The 14,543-nt window shown below is 41.3% G+C and overlaps 1 protein-coding gene across 6 annotated transcripts in view; it reads left to right on the top strand.

Moving 5' to 3' along the window:
* The window catches only part of rap1gap2a (RAP1 GTPase activating protein 2a), an 80,572-nt gene that overhangs the window by 23,344 nt on the left and 42,685 nt on the right, over positions 1-14,543 (top strand). For 5 of the 6 annotated variants that reach the window (XR_010800352.1, XR_010800351.1, XM_066660603.1 and 2 more), the window contains exon 1: positions 9,934-10,188. The exons of the other annotated variant lie outside the window; for it this stretch is intronic. Coding sequence is in view for 3 of the 5 variants with exons in the window: in XM_066660603.1 (XP_066516700.1) it covers positions 10,061-10,188 (128 nt within the window). In the remaining 2 variants the exon portion in view is untranslated. Of the gene's footprint in view, positions 1-9,933; positions 10,189-14,543 lie in introns of those variants that run through there. 6 annotated transcript variants of the gene reach the window in all.

Raw genomic sequence — 14,543 nt, 5'->3', positions numbered from 1 at the left:
ACCGTCTCATCAGTGTCTCCTCCTGTGATTGTTGTTCCCAGGTGTTTTGTGTTGTCCTCTAGTTTATAAGCCCTGTCTTGACTCTCAGTGTTTGTCAACCGTTGCATTCCACATATACCTTTTTGTCTTGATAGCTGTCATTCCAGGTCCCTCTGTTTCTTTGTAGCTCAGTATTTAGGTTTAGCTTTAGCTCTGTGTTTAGCGTTAGCTCTGTGATAATGTTTAGCCTTAGCTTTCTGTTTAGTTTTCTGGGTAGTTCTGTTCAGGTTAGTGTTTAGTGTTTTGTCTTTAAGTTTTTACGTTAATTACTTGTTTTCTAGTTGTTGGTTTCCTTTGTTAGAATAAATTATCTTCCCTGCATTTACCTCTGCCTCCCGAGTTCATAGCCTCAAAGCACCACACACTCAAAGCTATTACAGAATTAGATTTATATAGTTACTAAATAAAATGTCTTTAATAACTGAATAATATAGAATCATTTTAACCATTAACTAATACATTCAGCGAGTTTGTCCAGAGAGTTTTTGTCCCTAGCAAAATGTGGGCCATGTGCATGTACCACATCATTGAGAAATCAATAAATTAAGCACAAGATTAAATTAAAGACAGAAAAGGCCACTTACTGTCTGAGCATGAAAAGGAACGCTCTTTAAACCTTCTAAAAGTGTTCTTGGAATCAATGGTGAAACAGCCTTAATTCCCTAAGGAGCCTTTCCATGGACAATTCTTCAAAGAACTGTTATTGTAATTAAGATTATACTGAGAAATAGAGCATAAATAATTTTTGAAAATAAATCACATTTAGTGCCTTAACTTAATGTTAGAATTCTGCAAGTTAAAGGTTATTTTAGAACCTGATGTCACCATTAAGAACTTTTGCTTCATTTAATAGCACCACCCTTAGAACAGAATCTTTTATCTGGAAAATGAAAACTTTGCAGAAGAAAAATCAAAGGAACCTTATGCTAATCAGTAAGTTAATAGCCGCGTGTAGCCTAAGTGCACTTTAATCATTAACCAGTATGTGTCTCCGCAACACAAACGTGTGCAGCAGATCAAAGCTGGTAGTCTTGTTAAAGTTGAGTTGTCCTGTTGGCCTCCACTCAGGGATGAGGTCCTGCTGAAACAGCCAAATGATGGATCGTCTGTCAGAGTCTTTATTGGCCTGAACAGTTTTGTTCCAGAGCTGGAGGTGAGCTGCTGCTGTGTGAAGTGGCACAATCTGCATGTACTCTTTGACTTTCAGAACAGAGCCGGATCAAGAATGTCTTGTTCCTTTGAGGCTAAGTCTGGTGGCCTTATATGATACTTCTTTTCTCTCTATATAAATACGTTTATCTGTAACTGTACAAATGTAGCTATGACAGGTTCAGTGGGGGGCTGCACCAGAGAAGGTCTGTTTATTTCAGATGTTCAGCAGACATTCATTCCTGCAGTTCACACATAGAAAAGCTTTAAGCAGTAGTTCATAAAAGTCATCAAATGCATTTATCAAGTCTGTTAAATAATACATAATGTAAGATACTCATACAGTATCTGAAACTGCATGAGGAAGGTTTTTGGAGATATTTACATAACTAAAGGCAACGGTAACAGTGACTACTGTCTATTGTAAACATGTAAAACATACATTACAAACCACATACTAGTAAGCAAGTTTATTCAAAATTCTTTATCAAATTGTGGTTTGAGGCAAGAGTGTGATGACTTTAGGGTTCTGTTACATGTTAGAAACAAAAGCCTTGTGGCTGCAGTAAAGAACAAAGACCATGTTCACCCTGCAGTTAAACATGACTGCAAGCTCACACACCTTGACTGACCTGCATGCACAAAACAGTCCTTTATGTGGTGTGCTCATCTAAACATAAACGATGCGTAATCATAAGGAACAGTGGCAGATGATTTCCGAGTATGGTTCCAAAGCCATCCACCTCACCAACAGCTCTTTTATCTCTAAGACCAAGCTTTAAAAAAAGTAAATATCATTTTTAAATCTTAAGTTGCCTTGTCAGAAGCTTTATGAATAAAGACATTTTTGTGGCTGTGTCCAAAATGGCTCCCTATTCACTATTTTCCATATTACTTATTAAACAGTGCACTATTATAGGGAACTGAATTCAGCGGGGTAGTGAATGAACTCATACAGGTTTTTACCAAACTGCACAGTGCATTATGGGTATCTGCTATCCACTAGAGTTAGCTAGTGTACGCTAACTTTTGTGCTGCATTGTGGGATTGTGGGCGGCAGCAGGTAGGTTTCCACACGCCGCGTGCTTAGGACAAAATAAAAGACATACTTTTTTCCTGTTTGGTGAAGAAAAAAATACTATTTTTCAGTTAAAATAGTCCAGATTACACCAGTACAGTGTGGCTGATATATGTTAAGAACATAAACCCACACATTCCCACACAATGCACACCCAAAATGCAATTAAAGAGCAAATAAAGTGCAAATCATGCGTACATTCAGCTACTCTTTTTCTCCCTCCCACAAACGCACAGAGACCATGGCGAAGAGGTGCATGAGGCCCTGAGGGTGTTTGAAGTGCCTTTGCTGTGAATTGGGTTCTTGACCCCTTCAGTACTTCTTCATTAAAGAGGCTGTAGCAGAGTGGCGAGAGTCTTTATTTGAGACAACCTGCTGAACCTCATTCTCCTATAGATGTGAAGAGTATAATTCATCTCTCTTTAAGACAGCCTAATCCAATGTTTATACCAATATATGGTCATTTTCTGCTTGCATGCCTTTTACTGAGTCCAGGACATAGGTGACATTTCAGCTTTTTATATATATTAGCTTTTTTCTAATTATGATGTGAACTCCCAACTTGCAATCTCTAATAAGCACTGACCAATAGAATGGATGCTTTGAAGGTGATGCCGATGTGCATAAGATTACCATGGCATAAGTGGCCTTGTGGCTGAATGCAATCAAATCTTCACACCAATGCAACCTTGTAGTGTAAAGACTTCCAAGAAGAGTAGAGACACATTATCACACAGGGCATGTAGATTCTACACAGTGATACATTTCACTTTGGCCAGAATACACATGCAATTCCTTCAGCAGCAGATTTAAATGAGCTGAAGGGCTCAGATTCTCAGAATAGAGTGACAGCGACATGCTCGGTTCAGCAGGGTGCAGAGACTTCTGCTGCTCTACTAATGCTGCAGTGTAATATCCATCTGACTAATACGTGCCATGCAAAGAAACATCTACTAGTAACTATCACATTGAAAAGGGGTCATATAAGTGGAGGCCTGGTGTGAGAGTAGATATGTATGAGAGGCTTTTTGGCAGCCTTTGTGTGTGTGAGTGTGTGGAGAGAGAGAGAGAGAGAGAGAGAGAGAGAGAGAGAGAGAGAGAGAGATAGTTGTGGAGTAGTAGTGGAGCTGCTGCTGGACACTGGGCTGGACTCCAGAGACACATGTTTGCCCAGTGCTGTGCCTGGCTATTTCTGGCCACTGTGTTTTTGATTGGATCAGAAAGCTGTAGCACCCTCAGTCACCTTGGCCTTGGGTTTCTGAGCCATTTAGAGAGCCAGCACTTTTACGTTCTAACAGTACTCTCTGATTTGATGTTGAGTTTTACATTTAAGAGCCCATCTTATTGTTATTATGTACATTATTTGTGTCCTAAATTCCACATACATGTTGTGGTTTAATACACTGAAAGAGTCACAGTTAATTTTTGTTATGGTCATTTTCAACCTCCCTTTAACCTAATGACTTAAAGCAACCTTAGGTAGCGTTTTTATTTCAAAATTACAGCTTCAAAATCTGTGAAGCTCCATTGAGGTAATAAGCCTCTGTTAAGGAGAGTTCAGGCTCTGACAATGCTACTCCGGGCTCAGCACTGCAGACACTGCACTATGTAGCTTTTGGAGGAAGGTAAGATACCACAACTCACTCCCTCCGCCCCTCCCCATTGATTTCAGGACAGTGATGGAGTCAATTACACTCTGCAACTGTAGGGGGAGCCCAGGAACAAAAATATCTAATTTCACTCAATCTAATCTGTTCCTTTAAACTGTCTGTGTTCAAAACGGATGCAATTGACCTCTGTTCTGAAGTAAAAAAAAAAATAGTAGACACTTAGTCTCAGCCACAGACGCTCCACCCACAAGTAGAAAGAGGGTCTGATACCTTCAATGTGTTTAGCTGGCCTCGCTGTCAGAATTCTGCCAGTTGCATTCCGATTGGCTGTCTGTACATCTGCATATACACACTTCAGTGTATTGTTTTGTTTTGTAGTGGCTCTGGTAATGGTCCGTTGTGAATCAAATTGACTTCTTCTTCTAGATTGACGTCTTGCTGGAATAGCAGACTTGTGATTGGTTGTTTTGCATGTCAGCCAAACTTTTTCTTCCTGCAGTAGTAGGCGGTTGCTGGCGTCTTTACATGATAAAAAGGTACCAGACTCTCCCTAGAGAATTTGGCAATGCGAAACTAGTAGATACCCTGAACAATAAGTGAATTCAGCAACTTTATACTGCACCCATTGTGGACACAGACATTTAATTGTGCAAGCAGGTTTTGTTTAATCTCCATAGAATGAATGGAATGAAACGAAATGAAATAAAATCAGACTTTCTGGAGCAGCTACACACATGAGGCCACCACACCCAGTGCCAAAGAGCTTTGGGGTGTGAAGCAGTGGAACTATGTTCTCTGGAGTTATAGAGCTCGATTCAGTATGATGAGTTGGAGTCATGTTAGATTCAAAACTAATAATCCAGCATCCTTATCTGACCCCATGAAAGCCATCAGATTTCCCAGAACCTCAGAAGGTCATATGGTCAAGTTCAGAAGAAATGTTTTGGCAATATTAAACATTTTGTTGTCACAAAAAACAATGAATTTAATACCTGTTTTAGTTCATGGATATGGTTTTCTATGGACTGTTAAATGAATTAGAAATTTTGAAACTTTATATAAAACACTTCTATTACCAAAAAAAGGGGACAAAATAATGCAGTTGTCCATGAAGCTCTTCAAAGAGAAAGAAAGGTAAAACCCATTAGGATCCAAACTTCCCTTGTTCTTTCTAAGGCTGATAGTCTTTTGAAGTTCTGTTTGCTGAATGTCAGAATAAATCCGATAACAATTTTACAAATGAGCATTTTAGAATCTCTCAAGTTCTGTTCATGTTCGCTCTTAGCACACTGGATAAATATTTGGTTTACTCATTCTACACAGACTTCAGAATTGTCATTACTCATGCAAATGGTTGATGTTCATCTCTTGTTTGTTCACTTTTGGCTTAATATATAAACAGAGTAATGTTAAATGTCACCTTAGTCAAATCATATGTGATATAGGACTGAATGATTTTAGTCTCATTATTGTTCTAGACACTGGATAAAAACATTAGGTACCAAATAAAAGTAGCAGATTTAACACTAAAACAGTTGGAAATTGATTTTACATCATGTTGATTAATTTAATTGATTTAAATATAACTATAATTTTTATTTTAAAATGCATTTATTCCAGTGTAATATGGTGCCATGTGCCAAGCTGATGACTATTAAACACACATTTTTGCACTAGTCACTGGGTTGTATGTAGCTAAGCATCAACTTTAGCGAGAATTCCTGCTGCAAATCATCATCATTAAACTCAATAAACTAAGCAAAGCTGGAGAACACAAGCATTACATATAATATACATTAACTTGAACCCAAGTCCCTCTCTGTGCACATTAAGTCAGTGGCATTTTCAGGAAGATTTATAGGTAATCCCACTTTTTACAACAATGATCAGTTATTTTGGGATATGGTATTTAATAACAGCAGCGTAGTGAGAGTAGTGACAGGAACAGTGAATATGTTGCTGCATAAAAAAAACTTGCCTTGGTGATTCTTTCCTGGTTCCTGCAGAGAGAGCAATGAATGTTTGAGTGAGTTCAGATTTTAAAAAACAAAATATATTTGGCTTTTGGTTTCCATGGGTGATTGGTTTCAGGCCCCATGACATATATCAAATCCACATATAATGTGTAGCGTATATAACCAAATCAAATCCTCTGGTATTCTTTATGTATGTACATATGTACAGTACTTATGGAAAAATGTAAATGTAATGTTTATGTGGTTACTGGTGGCATTGGTACGTGAAGTGACAAAAAAATAAACTGTTCAGTGTTATGTGACACTGTTAATATGGACTTGGTCCCTCTTTTGTTGCTGTAACAGCTTAGACTCTTCTAGGAAAGCTTTCTACGAGATTTCAGAGTGGGTTGAAATTTTCGCCCATTCATTCAGCAGAGCATCAGAGGTCAGACAGTGATGTTTGATGGAAGAACTTGACTTGCAGTCATCTACAGTTCATCCCAAAAGTGTTGGATGGTGTTTTTATGAGGGCTGGTCACATTCTTTCACACCAAACTCACCCAAACATGCCTTTCCTTTAATTACCTTGCTTTGTGCACTGCAGCACAGTCATGCTGGAACAGAAAAAGACCTTCCTCAAACTGTTCCTACAAAGGCAGCATACATTTCTACCGCTTGGGTCCATCGGTAACATGCTTTATACAACTCCATCCGACATTTGGAATTGCGCTTGGTGATGTGAGGCTTGCCTGGAAGCTCCTGGCATCACGTTTTTGTGCTAATGTTAATGGCAGAAGAACTCTGTTGCTGTTTGGAACTCTGTGGCTGAGTTGCTGTGGTTCTTTAATGATCCTACTTTCCAATAATACCACACACATTTGATTCTGGAATATCTAGGAGGGAAGACATTTCACTATCTGACTTGTGGCAGTGGCTACATCATACCAGAGGACCACACACAAATTATGTGAGCTCATCTGTGAGCATGACAAATATTAGTAAAGGCAGCCTGGATGCTCATGTGCTTGATTCTGTACACCTGTGCCAATGCAACTGAATTAAACACCTGAATTCAATGATTAGGAGGTGTGTCCCAATACTTTTGTCCATATACCGTAAGTTTAAAGAGCTAACGCATTTTTAATCAGAATAAAAACAGGTTTGACCAGGAGTATTGAAACTTTTGCACACAATTATACAGTGGTGTAAAATCTATCACAGATGAACATAACAACGAAAGGACCTTTGCTTATTTTAAGAGAAATGATGTTTGAACATTTGTGATATCAGCTTAATAGAGGCGGCATTATGACTCTCCATGAATGTGTGTGTGTGTGTGTGTGTGTGTGTCTAACAGAAACAGTGCACCCATGCTGAGACTGGCTGCCATTATAGGTGTCACATTTATAGAGCAGCTGACAGCTATTGTGCAGAGCAGGTCTAAGTGATGTATGACACAGCTTTAGTAGACACCTTATGTGTGACGGTAGCTGACAAAGACTTTTGAGTGGGTGAGGGGGACTGTGTATATATATATATATATATATATATATATAATGTGTGTGTGTGTGTGTATTTGGATCCTTTTGGGAGCTGATGGGACAATTGGGAGTTGGGAATGTAGTTGTGTGTGTGGGATGCACTGAGGCAATAAGAAGTGTGTGTTGAGGATGCTTAGAAGGAGATTTTGTCAGGTGATTTCCTATGGGGTGGAGAGGTGTGTGTGTGTATTACGCACTAAAGGGAAACTGGGAGGTAGGGTGTGAGATTATGCACATTGTGTGTGTGTGTGTGTTTGTGTCTCCATGGGCTTTCACTGCCCAGGCCTTCCGACTAAAATATTTTAAATGCTTTATCGCTGCCCTCCCATTTATGTTTCTCCTTTTGTTCACCTCCATCCAGCAATCATTGTAAAATGATAGACAAATGTGGATCATATCTTATTCTCCCTGTGGCAGTCCCAGAGGGATACCATTAATCATTCCTTAGAGACATCTCAACCCATATCCATCACTCATTATGTCTCCATAGACACTTGCCCTGCACATCCCTGATCAAAACATACTGCACCTCAGTTCAACATGACAGTGAAGGCTCAACATCCTTGAGAAGCGTAATCATTCTATTTTTTTTCCCCCCAGTTCAGTCACTGCCAATTCCACTCTGTAGCTAGGTGTCCCCAGTCACATGATGCCACAGAGTCTGTGTGGTCAAAGATAGTACATGCTTCTTCAGTAAGACATGAAGGCAGCCATAGCTTGGGACATCCATCGAAAAAGTTCAGTTGATCACCAAACATGGTTCGTCTATGATTTTGCATTTAAAGGAGACTAGGTAAGATGTGGTGCAGCACGAAGGTGTCGCAGTCACACAGCTCCACGGACCTGGAAGTTGTGGGTTTGATACCTGCTCCGGGTGACTGTCTGTGAGGAGTGTGGTGTGTTCTCTCTGTGTCTGTGTGGGTTTCCTCCAGGTGACTGTCTGTGAGGAGTGTGGTGTGTTCTCCCTGTGTCTGCGTGGGTTTCCTCCGGGTGACTGTCTGTGAGGAGTGTGGTGTGTTCTCTCTGTGTCTGCGTGGGTTTCCTCCAGGTGCTCCGGTTTCCTCCCACAGTCCAAAAACACACATTGGTAGGTGGATTGGCAACTCAAAAGTGTCCGTAGGTGTGAGTGAATGTGTGAGTGTGTGTGTCTGTGTTGCCCTGTGAAGGACTGGCGCCCCCTCCAGGGTGTATTCCTGCCTTGCGCCCAATGAATCCAGGTCGACTCTGGACCCACCGCGACCCTGAACTGCATAAGGGTTACAGATAATGAATGAATGAATGAATGGGTAAGATGTGGTATTTTTGCTCCTGGGCTCCCTCTACAGTTGCATAATGTTATTCACTTTTCAATCAAAGGGGAGGGGGATGTAGTGAGGTCCTAATGTTACATAGTTGCTGTTCCTAGAGTGCTGAGCCCGGAGTAGCATTCACAGAGGCCCTATTTTCCCTGTTACAGGTCAGTGAAGCATCACAATGATTTTGAAGCTGTAATTTTAATGTAAAAAATACTAAGAAGTGTAACTTTTAAATGTAACTTTAACTGAGTTTACCAAACTTATTATTAATTCAGCTGCTGTGTGGCTGTATACTGAATACTGAGTTCTCGATTTTTCCATGTCAGTGGCCTTTGAATTACTCAGAGTGTTTGTGGTATGACAAAGTCTACGCTGTTGATATTAGTAGAGTATTTTACTTGATTTTCTCAGTGTATTCTGGCCTGTTTCCTAACAGCTTATCATGGTGGTGTTTGAAACCTAGCAGGTTTTGCAGGAAAAAGAAGGGCAAAGTCACATGCAAAGGCTCATGTGGCACTGTCCCAAACTCCACAGGACTTAGAGTGGCAGTTGTTCAGAGATTAGAACACATGGAGACTGAAAGAAGGCTCTGATGAACCACTAAACTGACCATCTGGAACCAGAGGGTCATCGCAAACAAAAAGAAAGGGATGCCTCCATCATTCAGGGGGCGCACAAAAGGCCCAAAGACAAATGGCCGCAGAAGAAGAGGATGAAGAAGGAATCAGACAGACTGGTGTTTACCAAACACAACACAAAATAGAGTAGCTAGGCTTTTATCCACCACACCACTCACCCAGAGCTTGTGGAAGGAGATGCATGTCAGAAACATTCACCTTTGTCTCCAAATGCCCTCTTTGAAAACTCTTTGTGATGCCGCAGCACACAATGCTTCTAGTCAGAGCTCAAGGCTTTGATCTGAATGGAAAGGAGAGAAAGAAAGTGAACGACAGTTAAGATGAAAACCTGAACTTGAGGTGCATTACTGACATGGTAGAGAGAGAGAGAGAGAGCACATTCTTTTATCAACAGGAAAGGTCCCAGCTCCAGAGAGGACAGCAGGCCAGAAAAGCACACAGATGGAAACAAATACAGCTTGAGTGGAGCAGGGGGAGGAGTGTTCAGCTTAGAGATGTAGGGGAGGCAAGGAAGAGGGTGGAGCTAGTATTAGAAGCCTCCTATCAGGTGCAGGCAGGGGCAGGCAGTGAGAGCTGTGGAAGGAGGGTGCAAGAGAGGAAAGGAGAGAGGGAGAGGAGAGTGAGAGGTGGACGGAGATGCACACTTTCACAGCCGGTGGTGCAGAGGTTTGTTGTGTTACGCCAGTGGAACACAGCCCTGGTCTAAAGACTGGGGCGCAGCGGCTTGCTGACCAGCACCAGGGCCAGGCAGCATGTCTGAATCCGGAGCCAATGTCCAGTCCAAGAAGGCCGGCATCCGGGCGGCGGTTATTCTCATTGGACTACTGCACAAGTCCAGGAGGCACAAGGAAAGAGAGAAGGAGAAAGGAGAGAAGGAGCGGTGGGTGAACTACTCTGTTCTTTCAGCACCTTGTCTGCTCAGTTTCTCTTCTTGGGAAAGTGCTTGAACACTAAAGGAACCAAGGCTCCTCAGTGGTGCTTGGCTTGATCTAAGAAAAACCTTTGTTTGTCATTGACTCTTTTTACTCTCTGAGTGTTCTTTAACCTTTTCAAGGCTCTTTGTTTACAGCATGCAGTGTTTATAAAGTAACCTTCCACGCTTGTTTGTAAAGAGACTGGTTGTTTAGCTGTAAATATTCATTTCTAACAACTTGATGTACTTTTCTAACCCTTGTCCTGGAGTAATCCTGCACTTCCCAAATTGGAATTAAGCCTAGTCCTGGTCCTAGTTTTCTGAATGGAAATTCTCCACAGTCCAAGACTAGAGGTTTCCCTGTTCTAGCACATCTTAAACTTGACAAAGGCCAGCTAAATAAGCAATCAGCTGGATCAGTTGTGGAGCAGGAAGGTCACTGAAGATGCAGGGCCTAGATTAAAAAACACTGGACTTGAAGCATTCCACAAAGCAGGATTTCTCAGTTGAGGCCTTTCCAACAGGTATCACCCTTAGCTCTGTTCCTGTTGGACAGGCTTGATTTTGGGCCTAGGTTAACTGGCTAGCTAAGAAATGCTTCTTTGTTGAGTAGCCCCTGGGCTGGGTTGTAGGTCACTGAATTTGTGCTGGTCTGTGTTTATTGTCCCAAATTGTTATTATTATTATTATTATCGTTACACTTATATAGCGCCTTTCTAGACACCCAAGGACGCTTTACAAACTACACTGCTCAGAACGCTCAATTCACACACACTGGCGAGAAGCGGCAGCCAAACGCGCACAGCGTACTCTCAACCAGAAACGACCGTCCACCTGGAGGACTGCATCGGGCACTAGGGTTTAACCCAGGACAGAGCGCCAATCCATATCTGGGCTCACACATACAGACATTCATTCACACACCAGGACAGTTATTAGAGAAGCCAATTCACCTACCCTCCATGTTTTTGGACTGTGGGAGGAAACCGGAGCCCCCGGAGGAAACCCACGCAGACACGGGGAGAACATGGAAACTCCACCCAGATGGGACTTGAACCCAAGATCCCAGCGCTGGGAGGCGAACGTGCTAACCACCAAGCCACCGTGCCGCCCAAAATTGTGCTAGAAACTATGGTAAATGGGTCCGTGGAAGTTAAATGGACAGAAAAAAAACAAGCATATTTTTAGAGAGAAAAGGAAATGACATTAACAGCCACTTTGCTGGAGTGGACAGGTGTGCATCTGTCACTCCAAGATGAGTGGTAATGGATAACCCTCATACAAAAGTGGCCATAGAGATGCTCACAACGGGTGTCTCCAGGGAGAATCTATGTGGAAAGTGAGGAAAGGCAACAAAAGTGAACAAGTGAAAAGAGCAAGTGTTGTTCATCTGTTCTTTCCAGTGGGGTGCCAGCCAGAGCAGGCAGCAGACATGAGGGAGTTGAGTAAAAGCTGTTTGTAGGAGTCTCTCTAAGGGGACTGGACTTTTTCAACTCTTATTATGTCTGCCCCCACTTTACCTCACACCACCAACACCCAGTGAGCCTGAATCTCTTTGGGGTTACACTCTTAAAAATGTACTTTTTCCCCCTTCCCATTAAAAAGGCTTTCAAAAAAGGAAAAGCAGTGGTTTTCAAATTATTCCTTAGGGCCCCTCAGATTATAGGCTATATTTTTGCTTCAACTCAACAATGCAGCAATGCAGAAGGATGTAGGGGTCAGTGAGAACAGTTGTAGTAAATGGTATTCATCAGAATGACAGCTCTGTATAGTTTATAGAGCCTCCTCCTAATGTTGAAGTTCTACACCATTAAATCATTTCCCAAGAACTTTATACTGCTTTTGTATTTATAAGAGAGTAGGAGGAGTTTAGGCCAAGGGATTTTTGCATTCAGATGGCAGATATCATTCAAGTGTAGTGCAAACATTAACTTTTTCGGCCAAATGTTCCTCTCCTTGTCTAATCATTAGTTCATATTTAAACAACCAACACACGGCATGGTTTGTGTTTACAGCCACCACATGTGCCCCTATTTGCATTGGCCCAGACTGTAAGGTCCATACAGACTTTAAAGTGTAATGAACACAATTTGAGTCACCTTTCCGACCTGCACAGAAATGTTCCTCTTTTCAGCCTAGCATCCTCAGTACAATACAACAACCAGTCACTCTCCTTGATGAAAATAAATGGGCCTTTTCACTGGTGCGTGTGATAGGTTGGGCGTAATTGTAATGGAAAACACCTGGGCCATTGCGTATGATAGAAAAAAAAGATCTGATTTTGTGACTCAGAAAAAGCCAGCGCCTCTCAGTCTGTTCGACTGAGGGCTGATTGCTTTGTAATTGCTGGCACACACCTCTTGTTTAAAATCAAATGTGTAAAGCCAGTCGAACAAGAGGAAAGCATATTTTATTACAGCTTTGAAGATGATTAGCATTGTGGAGAGGGTTATTATTGGTCATTTGAGCAATTGCATGTTCATTTCTCTAGAGAAACTCTTGACTGTAGGCCTGTGACCTTCCGTGTAACCAACAGGACACATCCGTTTGTCCAGATGGGCTTAGATGTGATATTTATAAAGCATACTCCCATCTTTTTGAAACTGCTCTTGCCATTCGTTAAGTGAGTTCTAGAATGCTTTTTTAAAATTAGAGTATTCATGGACTTAATGGTTCATCTGTTGTGGAAATACAGTTGATATATATATACACCATAGAAAAGTATGAAATGAAATGGGACACTCGAGTAACTGTACATGAGTAACTGTACGGTGACAGTTCTCAAAGCCTGCTGTTGGCTAGAGGGGTATAAATCCCTCAGCATTGGGCTGTAGAGCAGAAGAACAGTGGTCTTCAGAGTGATGCATAACATTTATTGCCAGTGAGGGTGACATTACAACCCTTATTCAAAAGAAATATTGGAAAAGCAGGTGTCCATATACTTTTGGCACAAGAGCGTCTGAGACTGTGTGAAGAACTAAGCCACATTTTTAGTCAGCTTCCTTTTTGTCTTTGGGTTTTGTTTTTATGAGCGCTAATTTTCTCCCATTTCATCATTTGCTCCTCTCATTATGTCGTCTCCTTCCTTATTTACTCCTTGAGTCACACTGTTTCCATAGCTCCCTTTTCTCCTTCCACTTTTTTCTTCTCATCCAGCCTTCCCTAATTCTCATCTTGGTGCGACCTTTTCACCGTCATCTTTTTTTTCCCCTTTGGATCTTTTCTTTATTTACTTTCTTCCTTTTTGCTTTGCTGTTAATAAGCAATAAAGATTTCTTTCAAACCCCCCCCCCCCCCCAACCCGGTGTCTGAGAAAGCATATATGATAAGCAGCTGTGTAAAATTTAAAGGTGAAGCAAGCTCCTGATTGAGGGACAAAACACACATACACACACGTCAGAATGTTCAGATGCCTTATACAGTTCGTTGAGTCATTTATTTCCACATATTTGTGGGAACACTGGGTAGATGGCAGTTTTATAATTTCCTTTCATCTGTATGTAACAGAGAAAACACAGACCTCATTTATCCAGATGAGGAAGTTTGCCAGATTCATGGAAGCCAATCTAAAGTCAGTGACAGTTTTAAGATTAGTTTATGACTCTGCTATAAAAATATATATACAATCATGTCAGTGTCTATGAGGAAGGGTGGTGCTTTATGACCCATGCTTATTCGGGACTTGTTTAAGGCAGCTGTAAATAAGAGATAATAAGCCTAGTTTGGCAATAATATCATGAAACCAAATACGCACCTATCAGCCAAAATATTAAATCTGTTTTTCCACTTTTTTATTGTTTCTACTCCTCTAACAATATAGATGTCCAGTGCTACATACATGTATTGCTCTGTATACCTTGCTAGCCCCATTCTCCTTGTTCTGGTCAGGACCCTCAAAAGGCCAACACAGATCTCGTATAATTTGGCTGGTGAATCATTCATAGCGCTGCAGTGACGCTGTAGTGGTGGTAATGTGTTAGTGTGTGTTGCCATACCATAAGTTTTAAAACCCACCAGTCCACCAGTCAAGGCAGGAAAAATCTACTTTGTTTCAACACTCAAGCAGCAGTGCTGTGTCTGATCCACTCATACCAAGGCAACACACAGTCACACCACAACCATGTCAGTGTCACTGCAGTTCTGAGTGCTCCACAGACCAAGTAATTCCTCTATAATAATGCTAGAACAGTGTAAAATGGGCCAACAATTATGCACAGCAACAGATTGTAGAACTAATAGTAATTGTAGAACTATAAAGTGCTGCTGTAGGGTCATTGGAGCTGCTAAAATGGGCATTGAGTGTAGAATGATTTAGTCAGTCG

The sequence above is a fragment of the Hoplias malabaricus genome, chromosome 1 (genome assembly GCF_029633855.1).
Source record: "Hoplias malabaricus isolate fHopMal1 chromosome 1, fHopMal1.hap1, whole genome shotgun sequence".
NCBI lineage: Eukaryota > Metazoa > Chordata > Actinopteri > Characiformes > Erythrinidae > Hoplias > Hoplias malabaricus.
This window is presented reverse-complemented; position numbering and strand designations above follow the sequence as displayed.